Here is a 14,872-nt window from a genome sequence, read left to right as displayed (position 1 = left end):
AATGTTATAATTTCTTTGCTTAGTCCATTCCAACAAAAAAGCAAAACTGCACTGGCACTAAGAGTTTTATTTTAAGTTGAAGGTAAGGAGTATTTCATAGTAGAATATTGATAAGGCCTTGCTCTGTGGAGGAGTTTCCTTGGGAAAGGAGCAGGGTGTAGCTCTGCATGGGAATGCAGATGTGAGCACATTTACCAAACAAGTTGGAGCAAAGTATTTTATCTTGTCCCCTACAGAGTAGTTTGAAAATCAGAAAGACATAAAAACAGCTCTTTGAAATGAAAGAAAAAAGGAAAATCAATGTAATAGTTCTAAGAACAAAGACATTTCCCTGATTTCAAATTACTGATATATGTTTGTTTGTACATATGTGCACTAACTTCTAGATCTAACCATGGTCTTGGAAAAGCAACATTTACTGGATGAGACGCTGATTTCTGTGTATCCATATTACCACTCGCTGGGAACAGCTCTCTATGGAGAAGAAAGACCAGCTGTCAAGATGCCAGACCCCATTGGGGTGCCACTAGACCCGTATGTATGGCAGTTTTTACAAAGGCAGGCCAATCTGACCCAAGAAATAAACCAGGAAATGGCAGTTTGCCATTCTGAGCTCCAATGGCCCCAGGCAGACTGTGCAAACCCAGAAGTTATGTTGTGCCCATCACCATCTCTCTGCAAGCAGAAAAAGCCAATGATTAAGTTGCTGAAGACATGGCATCAAGATGCTTCCACTGAGTTCTCACGTATCATGGCACGTTACATAGCTATAAAATGTGAAGTCAATTCATCAGGTTGGGAAGATGTGAAAAAAAGGTTGTTGCAAGATGATGCTCTGATCATAACTGATGTTTCTGAGGAGATGGTGGTGATTGCAGGCAACAGAGCAGCAGTGGACAGTGCAGAGAAAGAAGTGAGGGAATGCATGAAGCAAAGTGAAAGGGAAAAGCAGAGCATAGAAATTTCTGTGCCAGTGATCCCAGGGAAGTATGCTGTGCTGCACAATGCTGGGTTAGAAGAGAATATTCAGAAGGAATATCCATGCCTAAAGCTCTTCTATGATGACAAAAAAAAGACTGTTCAGTTGTGTGGATTGCCTTCAGAAGTATATAAAATCAAAGCTGACTTACTGGAAAAGGTAATGAGTATGCCATGTACATCAGTTACCATTGATCCCAATGTCTTCCACTATCTACGGTGTGTAGATAATAAAAAAACATCTGATTTGTTATTCATTAGGGAAAAAATTAACACTTTTTATGAACTTCAGGATGATACTGTGTTGCTATATGGAGATGCTCCCAAAGATCTTATAGAAGCAGAAAAACGAATAAAAACAGGCTTAGAATACAAGTGCATCAATGTGGGGGATGGTGAAGTCATTAAAAAGGATCTGTGGAAGAGTCTTCTTCTCTCCTTGCTCGAGGCACATAATTCTTCCCAGGAAATGGTTATCACTTGGCAGTCTGTTGGAAAAGAAAATAAAATGATCATTGCTGGGTTTTCTAAGGCTGTAACAAAGGTTTATCAGAGACTTAATGATTTTGTAGACAGAAACACAGTCATTGAAAAAGTAATCCCAGCTACTTCAGTGGTGAATGTGCAGTTTGTAGCAAATGAGAAGTCTGGTGTTTGTGAAGAATTGAAGAAGAAAGGTGTGACAGTACATTTTGACACCAAGACACCATGCATTTCTCTGAGGGGACCAAGAGCAGAAGTGCCAGAAGCATTCATCATGTTTGAAAAAATTGTCTCATCCCTTTACTCAAAAGATGTGCCAGTTGATAAACCAGGGGCAAAGGAGTTCTTCATGGAGAGGAAAGATTTATGTATTTTAGAAGCAAAACAGAAATTTAGCTGTTTAATTGGGATTAAGGAAGAAGAAAAACAACAACAACAACAAAAAGAAAAGGGTGGAAAAGTTAGTGATAAAGTGAAAAGAAAGGTCTACTGTGAAAAAAACCTGCCAGGTGGAATTGTGGTAGGAGTGTATAAAAGCAACTTGTGTGACTACCCTGTTGATGTTGTGGTGAATGCATCTAATGAAGACCTAAGACACATTGGTGGCCTTGCTGATGCCCTGTCCCGAGCAGCTGGCCCAGCACTGCAGCAGGAGTGTGATGAGCTGGTGAGGAAGCACGGGAATCTGCAGCCCGGCTGCGCAGTGATCACGGGCGCCGGGAACCTGCCCTGCAAGAACGTCATTCACGCCGTTGGGCCCAGGTGGAACGAGAAGGATTCACAGAAGTGCACGTGGTTGCTAAAACTGACAGTGAAAAAATGTCTGCAGCTAGCTGATATATACAACCATTGTTCCATAGCTCTGCCTGCTATAAGTGGAGGGGTTTTTGGCTTTCCACCACAGGTGTGTGCGGATTCAATTGTGTCCTCCGTCAAGGAGACCTTGGAAGAATTAATGGAGGGCAGCAGCTTGAAGGAGGTTCATCTTGTGAGTAATTCAGAAGAAATTGTTCAGGTTCTGAGTGAGACAGTGAAAAAAGTATTTTCAGCTAAATCATTCTCCCCAAGATGGCTGATGGCGAAAAAAAGCCAGAGAGAGAAAAGTAAAGGGGATCTGAAGATGGTTACAACAAATGAAGGACTTTGCATCCGAGTGGAGAAGAAAAATGTTCAGGAAGCTGTGGTAAGTCTTTACTTTTCTGACTCCTTTCTAATTTGATAGCAAGATCTTTGAACTTGAATGGAAAAGGAAAGACGTTAGGTTTTACAAAAAGAGTTTGTTTGTTTTCCTAAAGGGGAAATACTGAAGTATTTTGTAAAAGTAGCTATCTTGGTTGGATATTAGGCAAAATAGGTACCTGTCTGGCCTGCTGTTTTGGGTATCCACTGGCATCTTGTTTCTTTCACTGTGTGTTGCATTAGTAGGGCTTTAAATCTTGGTGCATATTTTGGTATTTTCGTTGTAATCTCGTTGCAGACGGATGTTGTTGTCAACAGTGTTGGCACAGATCTGAAGTTTGGTGCGGGGCCTCTTTGCAATGCCTTGCTGGGAAGAGCTGGACCAGGTCTCCAGGATGAGTTTGACAGCGCAGTAAAAAGTCAGGCTACAGGTCCTGGGATAGTGGTCTGCACCAGCGCATGTGCTATGGCCTGCAAGTTTGTGTTTCATGCCATACTACCCGTGTGGGGTGGAGTACACACAGAGAAGGTATAGTTTTATTATTATGCCCCCATCTCTCCCAGCTACAAATTTATTTGGGATCTCTTCTGAAATTACAGGTTTAAACGTTGTTAATTTAGATGACTTGACTCCATTTTCTTCCGCTGGAATGACCTTAAAGATGCCTTGATGCACTCAGAGCTGCTTGTCATACCAGTTTCTTTGGAACTAATAATAAATTATGTCTTTTGGAAAATAAAGTACCTTTGTTGTGTTTTACAGGTCCTAGGAGATGTAATCAATTTCTGCTTGGAGAAAACTGAAGAACTTGGACTGAAATCGATCACTTTCCCAGCTATTGGGACTGGAGGATTTGGATTTCCTAAATTCATTGTTTCTAAGTTAATGTTTGATGTGGTATTCAAGTTCAGTAGTAGCCAAGCTTGGAAGAACCTCCAGGAAGTTCATTTTCTCTTGAGCCCAAAAGATATTGATAACATTCAGGTAGTTCTTCTCAGGACAAAGCTGTCTTTGTAACATACTGCTCTAGTTACCCCTTGATAATCTGTTTTACTTTTACTCCTTCCTAAGGGAATCATTTGGCACTTCCTTACTGCTGTGGGCCATGGGATGTCTTGTGACAATGGGATGTCTTGTGACAATGGGATGTCTTTCCAGTGTCTCTGAAATGCAAACTCTCAGCAAGCAGAAGCCGCAGACAAAATTTGCCTTGCTGTTGGCACTGTAAATGCCTGTAGATGCTCCCTCATCTTTTGACAGAGGAGTTTCAGCAATGCAGAACTGTCTCTTATCATACTGTCCACACTGGGTCTTGCACTGTTATTAACACTTAGATATGATTATAAATGTGTGAGGTGCCTCAGCAAGAGCCACATGACTGTTAATATTCATTACAGAACATTCAGTGTACATACTGTGAAATACTATCTTGTCTACTTTTTTTCTCTTCTTAGGCTTTTACCACTGAACTAAAACTTAGGGCAGATATAAGTTGCAATGCTGCAGCAGCACAGCCAGGTAAGTAGTGTAGGGCTGGGACAGAATTTAAATACTATTAAGTGATTCTGTGCGTATCAGGAAACAGAAGAAAAATCATCAGGGCATAGGATATATTTTTCCTTCCTAATACACTTGCATTCTTAAATGTCATTTGCAAAATTCTTAGGGAGAAATTTCTTTTGTTGAGGGCATGCTCCACTCTCAGTGGGGCCAGTCTTATCAAAACAATAGGAGACACAGTAGTTTGTCCTGCTCAAAGAATTATATGAACTTGCAATCACATGGCCAAACAAGCCATAAATGACATGTATTTCTCTAGCTTTAATCTCCTACATATTTTATTTTTATATATAAATAGAATATTTATCTTATATTTAATTTATTCATAATAATATATATTAATATATGTATATTTATATATACAGAGTGGATAATTTCCTTTCCATTTATTAATTGACAATAGTGGGGCACAATAGCTAAAACATGAGTGTACTGCATCAAGGGCAGAGGCTTATTTGTAAGGCTTCCTCCTCAGTTGCTGAGTATCAGAGAGATGAAGCTTAGAGTGCACAGATAAAATATGAGTTAAATAAGTTTAGACTAGAAAAAAGGTACAGTTTTATATCCATGAAGGTAAATATGAAATAACTTACAAAAGGGATATGATCTGATCTCTGTTATTGGCAACACTTAAGCTGGATGCTCCACATCTTGTAAGAATTAATTCAGGGAACTCTGTTGCAGAGCTGGTCAGGTCAGGTAAGCCCTGAAGCCATTTTCTGAATATTGCATAAATTTACAGGAATAGAAATGGTTTCACTTTCACAGCATTTAAACAGGAAGAATACTGTGCCTCCCAGCTTTCAGAAATAGAATAAAGAGAAAAAGGCACTCTACATCTATTGAACTCATTTAGAGCATATTCCTTACAAGGATAAGTAGAAATTTCAATCAGTGGAATAGAATAACACGCCAAACTAAAGGAGAAGTGTTTTAATGTTTAATGTATTTTTCTTTCCCTTGCAGGTTTCATTAGGCCTGTTTCTTCTGAACTATTGGGTGTTCATGAAATGAAGATTGGTTCCATCACACTCCAAGTAATTAGTGGAGATATTACCAAGCAAGATACAGAGGTTATTGTAAACATATCAAATACATCATTTGATGCCAAAACAGGTATTATACTGAATATCTACTTCCTTTGCAATAAATCTGGGCTAGTTTTTAGAAGGGGGTAGAGGAGAGACTTGTCCACAAGGGAAACTTTCATTTTTCAGATGAGAGATGAAGAGTTGTGAATAAATATATCTTAAACAGGTTTTTTACACATCCTGAATATTTGATTTAGTTTCCAAATAGAAGGCATCTGACAATAATTTTTTTGCTTAAAACAAAAAATGTTTAAACAGAATTTTTAGATTAAGTATAATAAGAATAAATGCTCTTATCCTAAAATGTTTCAAATAAGACAAAGCCCTGGTTAAATAAATTGCCCTGTAAGAAGGAGAGGGTTTTGACATAGTGAATTGTAATTTAGTAGTGGTGATATATTTCAAAGTTATTGGAACATTGGTGAAGGGCATATGGGTTTGGTGAGTGAAACAATGAAATAGGAATTGGTTTTAATGGCTTCTAATCAGCAGTGAAGGAAAATTCTCTCTGAAGCCAGTGCAATGTGTCACAGGCAGTACTTAGGGAAACTCTCAAGGCTTTGAACTTTGTGGTGTCTTGCCATACAGGACTTTAGGTATGTGTAGAGCACAGAAGTTGGGTAGAGTTTTGAGTAGAGATAGTTAAGGAGATTTAATGAGTGTGTATGCTTTTGTTGTGTGATTTAAGGGGTCTTCAAAGCAATTATGGATGCTGCTGGTTCCCAGGTAGCAGACGAATGTGCTCAACATGGTATGTTAAAGCATATTATTTATTTGATAATTCTTTTTATGTTGTTGTCATTCTCTCTGAAAACTTAAAGTTGCTTTATAATTCTCTACTCTGATAACATAATTATATTATCTGAATAACCCAGCTTTCACTTCTAGTAAAAGTCTCTTTCTGTTTTTGACATGTACCTTGAGAATTTTTCTTTTCATAGTTGTTTAGCAACAGCTAAACCATCAATAAGTTACACACTTCATTCTCATACTGGATCCAAACCACAGCCCTGTACTGGCTACTAAGAGGAAAATTAACTCTATCCCAGCTGAAATCAGGACAGCCCTGATCATAAGTTCCTCCATGGTCTGCATTCTCCCAGACCAGTGGAGCAGTAAAATTCCAGCTTACTGTAGCCTCTATAAACATAAAAAGGGACATTTTAGATGCATAACCAAAATGATGTTCCTGCTCTTAGTCTGGAAACTAACTTTCAAGATGGAGTTTCCTGGATTTTTTTTCCCAGCCTTTGTCTCTGTAGAACATTTGTACAAACAAACACATACCATTAATTTGAAATGAGGCAAATGTCTCTGTTCTTAGAACTATTACATTTATTTTCCTTTTTTTTTTTTTTTTTTTTCTTTCATTTCAAAGAGCTGTTTTTATGTCTTTCTGATTTTCAAACTACTCTGTAGGGGACAAGACAAAATATTTGCTCCAACTTGTTTGGTAAATGTGCTCACATCTGCATTCCCATGCAGAGCTACACCCTGCTCCTTTCCCAAGGAAACTCCTCCACAGAGCAAGGCCTTATCAATATTCTACTATGAAATACTCCTTCCTTCAACTTAAAATAAAACTCTTAGTGCCAGTGCAGTTTTACTTTTTTTGCTGGAATGGACTAAGCAAAGAAATGACAACATTTGCAGGAACTTACATGCTCATTACAATGTTTCAAATTATATTTCAACTTAATGTACAAAATATTCTTCAGAAAATCTTGAGAAGTCATAAGAAAATCACCTGGCAGATAAACCTTTTTCTCATAGTAAATTTACTAAGTCTGATCTCAGTGCTTGCAGAGCATGTTACAGTCATGGTCATCATGATCTGTGAGGTGGACTGGAACTCTGCTCATCAGTCCATTCATCCTCACAACATGACTCAATTTTGTATGCAAACATGAGTGCTCTGAGAAATCACAAACATCTTTTTAAAAAATCCATACCATTCTTGGATCAGTTGGTCATATCTTAATGATATTATTTTAACCACTCAGCTCTTCTGCAGAGTAAGAATTGGGGGTTTTAAGGAATAAGTGGCATTAGAAAGGTTTTCACATATAAATTAATTTGGTGTGCTTTTAAATAGAGGTGACATGTATTCAAACTCATCATGAATTCTTATATTGTACTTAAAAGGAAAATACTTTGTAACAGAGATTTTAGGAAATTAGAAAACATACATTTACTTGAATTAATTTCTCAGAGAAACTCTGCAGACTACTTACAAAGAAAACCAGAATCAAGTAAATCCACAATAAAATAGCTCACTCTGGATTTCTTTCCACTTTTTCCACTTCTCTTGTAGCACCAATATAACAAAAGGGATTGCCACTTTGTAAATATTATGTCTCCTTCTTTATCTTCTCTCTTCCAGCTGGACAGTATCAAAGTGGCTTTATTACTACACAAGGTGGGAACCTGTTGTGCAGTAAAATCATCCATTTGATTTCTGATAACCAGGTGAAGAGTCAGGTTTCTAAAGTGCTTCATGAGTGTGAACAAAGGATGTACAAATCTGTTGCCTTCCCAGCTATTGGAACAGGTTTGTGTTCTTTGGAAAGCAATATGTGATGGGGGTAATTCAGAAACAGAGACTTAATATGGGTAATACTAGACTTGCACAAAAACTGTTCACTGATATGTGCCTTTTATTTTTGTTTAGGTCAAGCAGGACTGAGTTCAGCCAAGGTAGCTGATGAAATGCTGGATGCTGTAGTAGAATTTGCAAGACAAAAATCAGTACAGCATTTACAGACAATTAAGATTGTGATCTTCCAGACAAATATGCTCAGAGACTTTTATGAAAGCATGAAGAAAAGAGAAGATTCAGATTCATCCACAACAGAATCATGGTTCTCTATGCTTAAATGTAAGTTGGTGTGTTTTTTCTGTGTGCGGGCAAGTAAAGCTAAAGTTCTTTTATTTACAATTAATAATTGACATATTTGTCCACAGCCTTTTTTTGGGGCAGAAAACAACCTTCTGAGAAGAAAAAGGTCATAAATTTGGAGAAGAAAGTTAATTTAGTCACATTTCAAATTTGTGGAGAAAGCCGAAAAAAGGTGGATGAAACTGAGTCCTGGATAAAGGATTTAATTTTAAAGGAACAGTTTGAAAACACTATTTCAGATGAGGTAATTGAAAGTTTTGATGAGACACAAATTGACATTTTGGAAGATCTCCAGAGAAGAATGCAAGTCACCGTGCAGTTTAAAAACAACCTTTCTCCCCCTCAAATTACAATTTCTGGTATTAGCAGGGATGTCTGTTCCGTTTCTCAAAAAGTTCAAGAAATGATCCAACAAATTAAGTCTTGTGAAGAAGAGCAATCCAAGGCAGAACTTCTTTGTAACCTGGTAGAATGGAGGTATCAAGGAAGCAATGATAGCTTTGTTTCTTTTGATAAACTGACAAATATGCAGCTGGAGCATGCCAAAATATCTAAAAAACTAAATCTGAATGTCAAAATTGAAAACAAGAACTACAAGGTGGATCTGCATACTCTAGAGGCTACTGATAACCAAGGAAAAACTATAAACCTTCAACGTGTGAGAAAGGATGAAGGTAAATTACACTTTTGTTATATAAAAAAACTTGGATAGTTATTATTGAATGATGATTCAGATAAATGCAAGCTCAGGTATCCCAAAGAAGTAAGATATTCCTTAGCTTTCTTCCTGCAGTTTTGAGTTTCATAATCAATGGGAAGTATGAGTGAAATCAGAACATCAATTTTAAGTGCAAATATTATCTGCATATATGTGACTGGTGAACATAGATTTCATGCTTAAGTCTGACAAAGGAAGTAGTATATGAAGAATACATTAAATTCTTCTGGGGTTTTAAAGCTTGTTTTAGTTAGATATTGGTATCTTACCAATAATATAATACTAGATAATTAGACAAAATATAAAGCCTTTACACTGTATTACAGAGACAGTGATGTTTGGAAGAGCAAGAATACTAGTTGAATAAAGTATTGCAGAAGGTGCAGTCCTCTTGGTCCTCTCAATGCAGGTGGTTTGGTTTGTAAGATGTCCCTATGGAGCTGAGCTAGTTGTCTGTCATAATAATGCAATCTGTGTTTTGCAGATATGCAGTCCATAGAGGTCCCTAAGGAATGGACAGATACACACAATGAACGGGTCAAAGTGGTGGAGCTCAAGCCATCGAATCCTGAGTATAAAACAGTTGAGAAGATGTTTAAGAAAACATGTGCTGACTGTACCATAGAGAAGGTGATATATGGGGTGGGGAGGGGGAAATGTCAATGCTTGGGTAAGAAACAATATACTTCCTAAATATTTGCTTATAAGCAACCCAATTTGTCTTTTATATGTCAGTCACCCCAGCACTGTTCAGGGTGAATATAAATCAAAGCAAGTTTCCTAAGAGCAGTTCTGCCATTGCTGCCATCTAATGGTACAAAACCAGTGACTGTCAGTCTTCAGGCTGACTCCTTGTTCAATTAATGTGCTACTCTCTAGTTAATACAGTATTTCCAATTAGGAAAGTCTATATTGAAATGGAGGCATGAGCAAATGCATTCAGAATACAAATTAAAATACATAATCCTTGCAGACTGACACAATTTGGACTAATTTACAACTTCTCCCCTGTCATCCCAGAGCCTTTCAGGCTTGGCTGTCACTTTTAACCAGCATCAGTATTTGATCCTGCTTATTTAGAAGTCTGCAACACAATGCACAGAGATTTAATTGCCAGGGAGAAGATGGAATTGTTCAGAATCAAGAGAAGAGATAAACAGTAGAAAATACAGTCAAATTAGGAGTGAGAATAATGTGTTTAAAATTTTTTCTTCTATTATGAGCTTCAATGAGCATGGTCATGAAAACACACAAAGAGAACAAAATATTTGTGTACTACAAAAAAAAAAATCAAGTAATGACATTATGTCTTTTTCTGTTAAAAATGGAAAGCTGTTACAGAAATACCTTTAAGGTTATACTTGATGCAGAGACACTGCTTCTCCTTAAACTGTATTCACTTTTTTGGCATAGGAAGCCAGCAACATCCATCCTCCCACTAAGTGATTTTTATATAGTAGTTTCTTATGGGTTGCTAAGCTACACATTAGAGGAAGCAATTTTGACTTGCAAGTTTAGACCTAGAAGAGAAACTTAAACTCAACATAATGCTATGGCTACAGTCTGTCCCTTAGTGAGAAAATAATCAGTAAAGATGATTAGGATGTATAGAAGTCATCTTACATCATTTCCCCTAGCAGTGGTGCAGCAGCATGTTTCTAGAAATAACAATGCACAGCTACCATGACTGCTGGGTACATGCTATACTAGGTAAGACAAATGTATACCCAAAATTACTGAGCTTGAAAGTCTTTTATAAGCTGCTTTGGTTTGTGATTTTTCAGGAGGCCTACATATTCAGTTCCTCTACCCAAATCTCATGCTAACAGGACATAATGAAAATTGCTGTAATTGTTTCACTTTGATTTAATTTTAGTGCTTTCTTGTCCTGATAAATATTCATCCCTACCCTATTTATGCCTAGTATAAATATAGTTAATTTTGTAATTTTGCAGATTGAAAGAATACAAAATCGCATCCTCTGGCAGACATACCAATTAAAAAAAAAATCTATCTGTGAAAAGAACAAAAATCAAAATAATGAGAAGTTGCTCTTTCATGGGACAGCTGCATCCTCATTGAGGTTGATTAATTCCTATGGATTTAATCGTGGGTTTGCTGGAAAGAATGGTGAGTCATTATCCAAATCACTTAATTTCCTAGGCATACATGAGTGCTACAGGATGTCAACATTACAGTGTTGTTAGCACAGCATGAAACCTGAATGAAATGAGAGAACATAATAATAAACAACTCCTGAGATTAATCTATATGGACAGAGGAATTATCCTGGTCTGTTAATCACTTGTTGCTGGATGCCACCATGTAAAGGGTATCCAAAAGAGTTCACCTACTCTGAAATGAAGCCTGGGCAGCTTCTGGGAATTGTTTTGTATCATTTACCTAGAGAAAGGAACAAGGAACATCCTCAGCTGAGGTAACAGCTACTAGCTGATGGTATCTCTCTCAGACAAAGACAGGTAGCAAAGTAAAAGTGCAGATATTTATGTTGCCTCCAAAGATTAGGACAGCATAAGATCACACATCCAAAACCAATTTTATGCTCACAAAATCTATGAGATCCATTTGTTAACTCCTAGCCTTTAATAGTTGTTAGAGACAACCTAAATATTTAGCATAAAGATATTCTGAATTAGTTCAAAGCTTGTTTTGTCTACTTCCTTTAGGACAGTCATGTGTATGATTTGGTAGCATTCTAAGATGAAGGACAGGATCCAAAGAAGTGGAATGTGCACTGAATTGAGGTACTAGTTGTTTTTAGTGGCCATGTAACCTCACTTCAAAAGTCCTTAATCAGATCTAGTTGGCACTTCAGTGTGGATCCAAAAGTAGACCTTTCTCTGTCTGGATCCTTTGGAAGTACTTACTCTGAGATTTTCTTGAACAAATGAAGCCCAGCATGCATAAAATACATCAGGTTGTGCACAGGTAGGAATGGCAGCCACCACTTATTTTTAAAACATGGCCAGAGGAGATGCAGTTTTGCTTTCCTGCTCTTTGGTAGTATCAAGAGGTTGGATTTACTCAGGAAGCAAAAGCTCTAGATCCCCATGTTCTGTCTCTGCTTGTGGGTATTGACATCCATGTTTTTATCTCAGCTGTGATTAATGATTGGGAAGGCACACTTAGCTTCTGTCAGCTGGGTAACCAAGCAAAAGTATCCAAAGATTAGGGCAGCCAGCTAGGAAGGACCTGTCTGGCTTGAACTGCTTTTTACCAATGTCAAAAAAAAGGAAATGTCTTGAACAAAAACATATGATTCCTCTAACTTGCTGGAAAGTGTGACTGGAAAACTGTAATTACAATTATATATTGCAATTTGATGGATTGCAGGCTAAACCATGCTAAAAAGAGAAGCACTTTTCTCCATAGGAAAGTGAAGACAAAAACCTGGGTGTTGATACCTTGTATCTATGTGGGTTCATATTTGATTCTGATACAAAGGATTAGTATGAGAATTTTGTGTTTGAACTCTAACTACATTTATAGCTTATTCAGAATTAGAAAAAAAAAAAAAAAAAAAAAAGAGTTTCAGAGATTCTTAGGAGAATAAGAACACTAACTATATTTGAAAATGTTGTGTTTCCTAACAGCTGCAGCCATTGGAAATGGAACCTACTTTGCTGTTAATGCACGTTACTCTGCTCGGGACACTTACTCTGTTCCAGATGGGAATGGCAAAAAACACATGTACTTGGCTCGTGTCCTTACTGGGAAGTACTGTGCTGGGAGAAAAGGAATAAATGCTCCACCACCAAGGAGCCCAGCAGATCCTACTGACCTGTATGACAGTGTGGTTGATAATGAGTCAAATCCAACCATGTTTGTCATATTTAATGACATTCAGGCGTATCCACAATACCTTATTACTTTCAACTAATAGAATGGTCTTAACAGCCTAGAAAATTTTAGTGCCTTTTACATGTAACAATTTATAGGGCAATTTTAAAACTCTTTTTACATCTAGGTTTCTTCTTTATTGATCTATCCATGTGTTGAAAAATGTCTTCAAATTATCTAGGACTAACATAAGCAAATATTTTAGAGCATGCTATTTTAGTACTCACATTTCAAGTTCAGTTATGCAGAGATGTGGGCAAGAGCTGTGAGAACAGCTCTGACTTCTTCCTAGGCAAGGCAGAGGGGAGTGGTAGGAGAGATGGCTGCTCTGCTTTACCTGTGGCCAGCAGTAAGAGGTGTGAAGCATCTCTGCATGTTCCTGTTTCCAGCAGCCACCATAAAGCACCTTCTTGTGAGGATTTATTTAAAATCTTCTGTGCTGAGGGAATCTGAAAAGTTCTTTGACAATCAAAGCAGTGCTATGATTCTAACCTCAGCCAGCAGCAGAGTTTTCAGTCATTCTTAGGTATCCACTCAGCCTTGTTGGTGCTGAAAGTCTGGAAGAAAAAGAATTCCAGTATGAACATGCAATTTGCATTTATTGTTTCAGCCCCCTTACCTTATGGCTGTTAACCTGGCATACTTTGGTTATTACTTAGGTATATATTACTGTATTCATGGTTATTTTGTAGTCCCCCCCTCATTACTTCCACAAAGTCATGGCTTTTGTAACTTTCAAGACTGTTGACTTTTAATTTTTTGTTTGCAATTCTGAAGCATTAACTCTTCTGTAGAATCACCAATTTTCAGAGTCAGCTACAGAGGCATAACTCAGTTCACATGATGAAACAATTTTAAATTTTTTAAAGTTCTCTAAAAGAGGTAAATAATGGTATTTTTACACTTTTACAAGCCGTGCTTTTAATCACATCATAATCGTGAAACTGCCAACCAAAAGCCATATACAGGGGTTTAATAAAAGCAATTTCAAGCAGCTACATTGGATTGCTGAGCTGCAACAGAAACACATTTCACTTAGAATTGTTGCTTCACATTTATGTTACAGTGATGCAATAAAGACTTTGAAGACAAAATGTTGGTTTTTTGTATTGCCTGAGTGACATGACTGTGCATACAAATTCCAGGTGAAATTATACTTCCTTAGTTGAAGAAATACCTGTGCTGCAAACAGCTGTCATGGTGTATTAAAATATCACCATGATGTTCTCACTGCCTGCAAAGAGGAAAAGGGTTTCCAGTGTCTGCAATTTGCAATATAAAAAATTGCTGCTTTTCACAGCAGGTGCTCATGCAGCACTTCAGATGAATGTCCTGGATAAATTCCCATTTAAAACAAAGCAGATTTTACCCATTCCCACTTTAATAGATTTTGCTCCCTGTGAAAAGGTGAGAATGCTTTTTTTCTTTCTCTGCTTTTTTGGTTACTTTTCTGTGTCATGGAAACACTTCAGCAGCCAGAGCAACTTGATTTAGCTGGAAGCACCAGGCATCCACTGGCTTCTCCCACTGCTTGGAGAGCCAGTTCACACCACTTTCTATTTGTGTGGCCTTTTTTATACTCTTTTTTTTTTTCTTGGAAAGCAGCCAGAGCTGCAAGATAAAGCACTGCAAAAGCCCAGATAACTTTTATCACTGGTGATGGTGGTAAAAGTTTCTTCAGACATTTCAATACCAGAACTGGGGGATACTCTGTTGTGCAGTGTTTGGGGACTGAGAAGCTGGGAAAAGGCAGTGTTGTGTATGATAAATAAAATCCCAGGCACAAAAGCAATTGGGTGTGCTGTTTTGACAGATGGCTGGATATGAACCAGCCCATGGCCAGATGGTCAGTGACGTCCTGGCTTATATCAGCGATAGTGTGGCCATACAACCAGGACAAGCATCTCAAGCCTTGTGCTTATTTTTATCCTTATTTTTGAGCCCATCACGACTATAAAGGCATTTAGGTGCTGGAGTGCATCCAGAGAAGGGAACAAAGCTGGGGAGGCTCACCCTGGAGAATAGTAGGCTCGGGGTGCACCTTACTCTCTACAATGCCCTGACAGGACGCTGTAGCTGGGCGAGGGCCGAATTCTTCTCCC

General features: G+C 37.8%; 1 protein-coding gene across 1 annotated transcript in view; it reads left to right on the top strand.

Moving 5' to 3' along the window:
• PARP14 (poly(ADP-ribose) polymerase family member 14) overlaps positions 1 to 13,727 on the top strand; it is a 37,103-nt gene extending 23,376 nt beyond the window's left edge. Inside the window, exons 26-37 of the mRNA XM_079311272.1 lie at positions 387 to 2,644; positions 2,939 to 3,169; positions 3,404 to 3,625; positions 4,096 to 4,159; positions 5,168 to 5,317; positions 5,981 to 6,043; positions 7,676 to 7,843; positions 7,964 to 8,170; positions 8,257 to 8,865; positions 9,394 to 9,539; positions 10,865 to 11,039; positions 12,524 to 13,727. Coding sequence (XP_079167398.1) covers positions 387 to 2,644; positions 2,939 to 3,169; positions 3,404 to 3,625; positions 4,096 to 4,159; positions 5,168 to 5,317; positions 5,981 to 6,043; positions 7,676 to 7,843; positions 7,964 to 8,170; positions 8,257 to 8,865; positions 9,394 to 9,539; positions 10,865 to 11,039; positions 12,524 to 12,810 — 4,580 coding nt within the window. The 3' untranslated portion in view covers positions 12,811 to 13,727. The remainder of the gene's footprint in view (positions 1 to 386; positions 2,645 to 2,938; positions 3,170 to 3,403; positions 3,626 to 4,095; positions 4,160 to 5,167; positions 5,318 to 5,980; positions 6,044 to 7,675; positions 7,844 to 7,963; positions 8,171 to 8,256; positions 8,866 to 9,393; positions 9,540 to 10,864; positions 11,040 to 12,523) is intronic.
• Positions 13,728 to 14,872: the final 1,145 nt, after the last annotated feature.

Source organism: Erithacus rubecula, assembly GCF_903797595.1.
Source record: "Erithacus rubecula genome assembly, chromosome: 8".
Lineage (NCBI taxonomy): Eukaryota > Metazoa > Chordata > Aves > Passeriformes > Muscicapidae > Erithacus > Erithacus rubecula.
The sequence above is the reverse complement of the archived record's forward strand: the minus strand, read 5'-3'. Positions and strand labels throughout refer to the sequence as shown.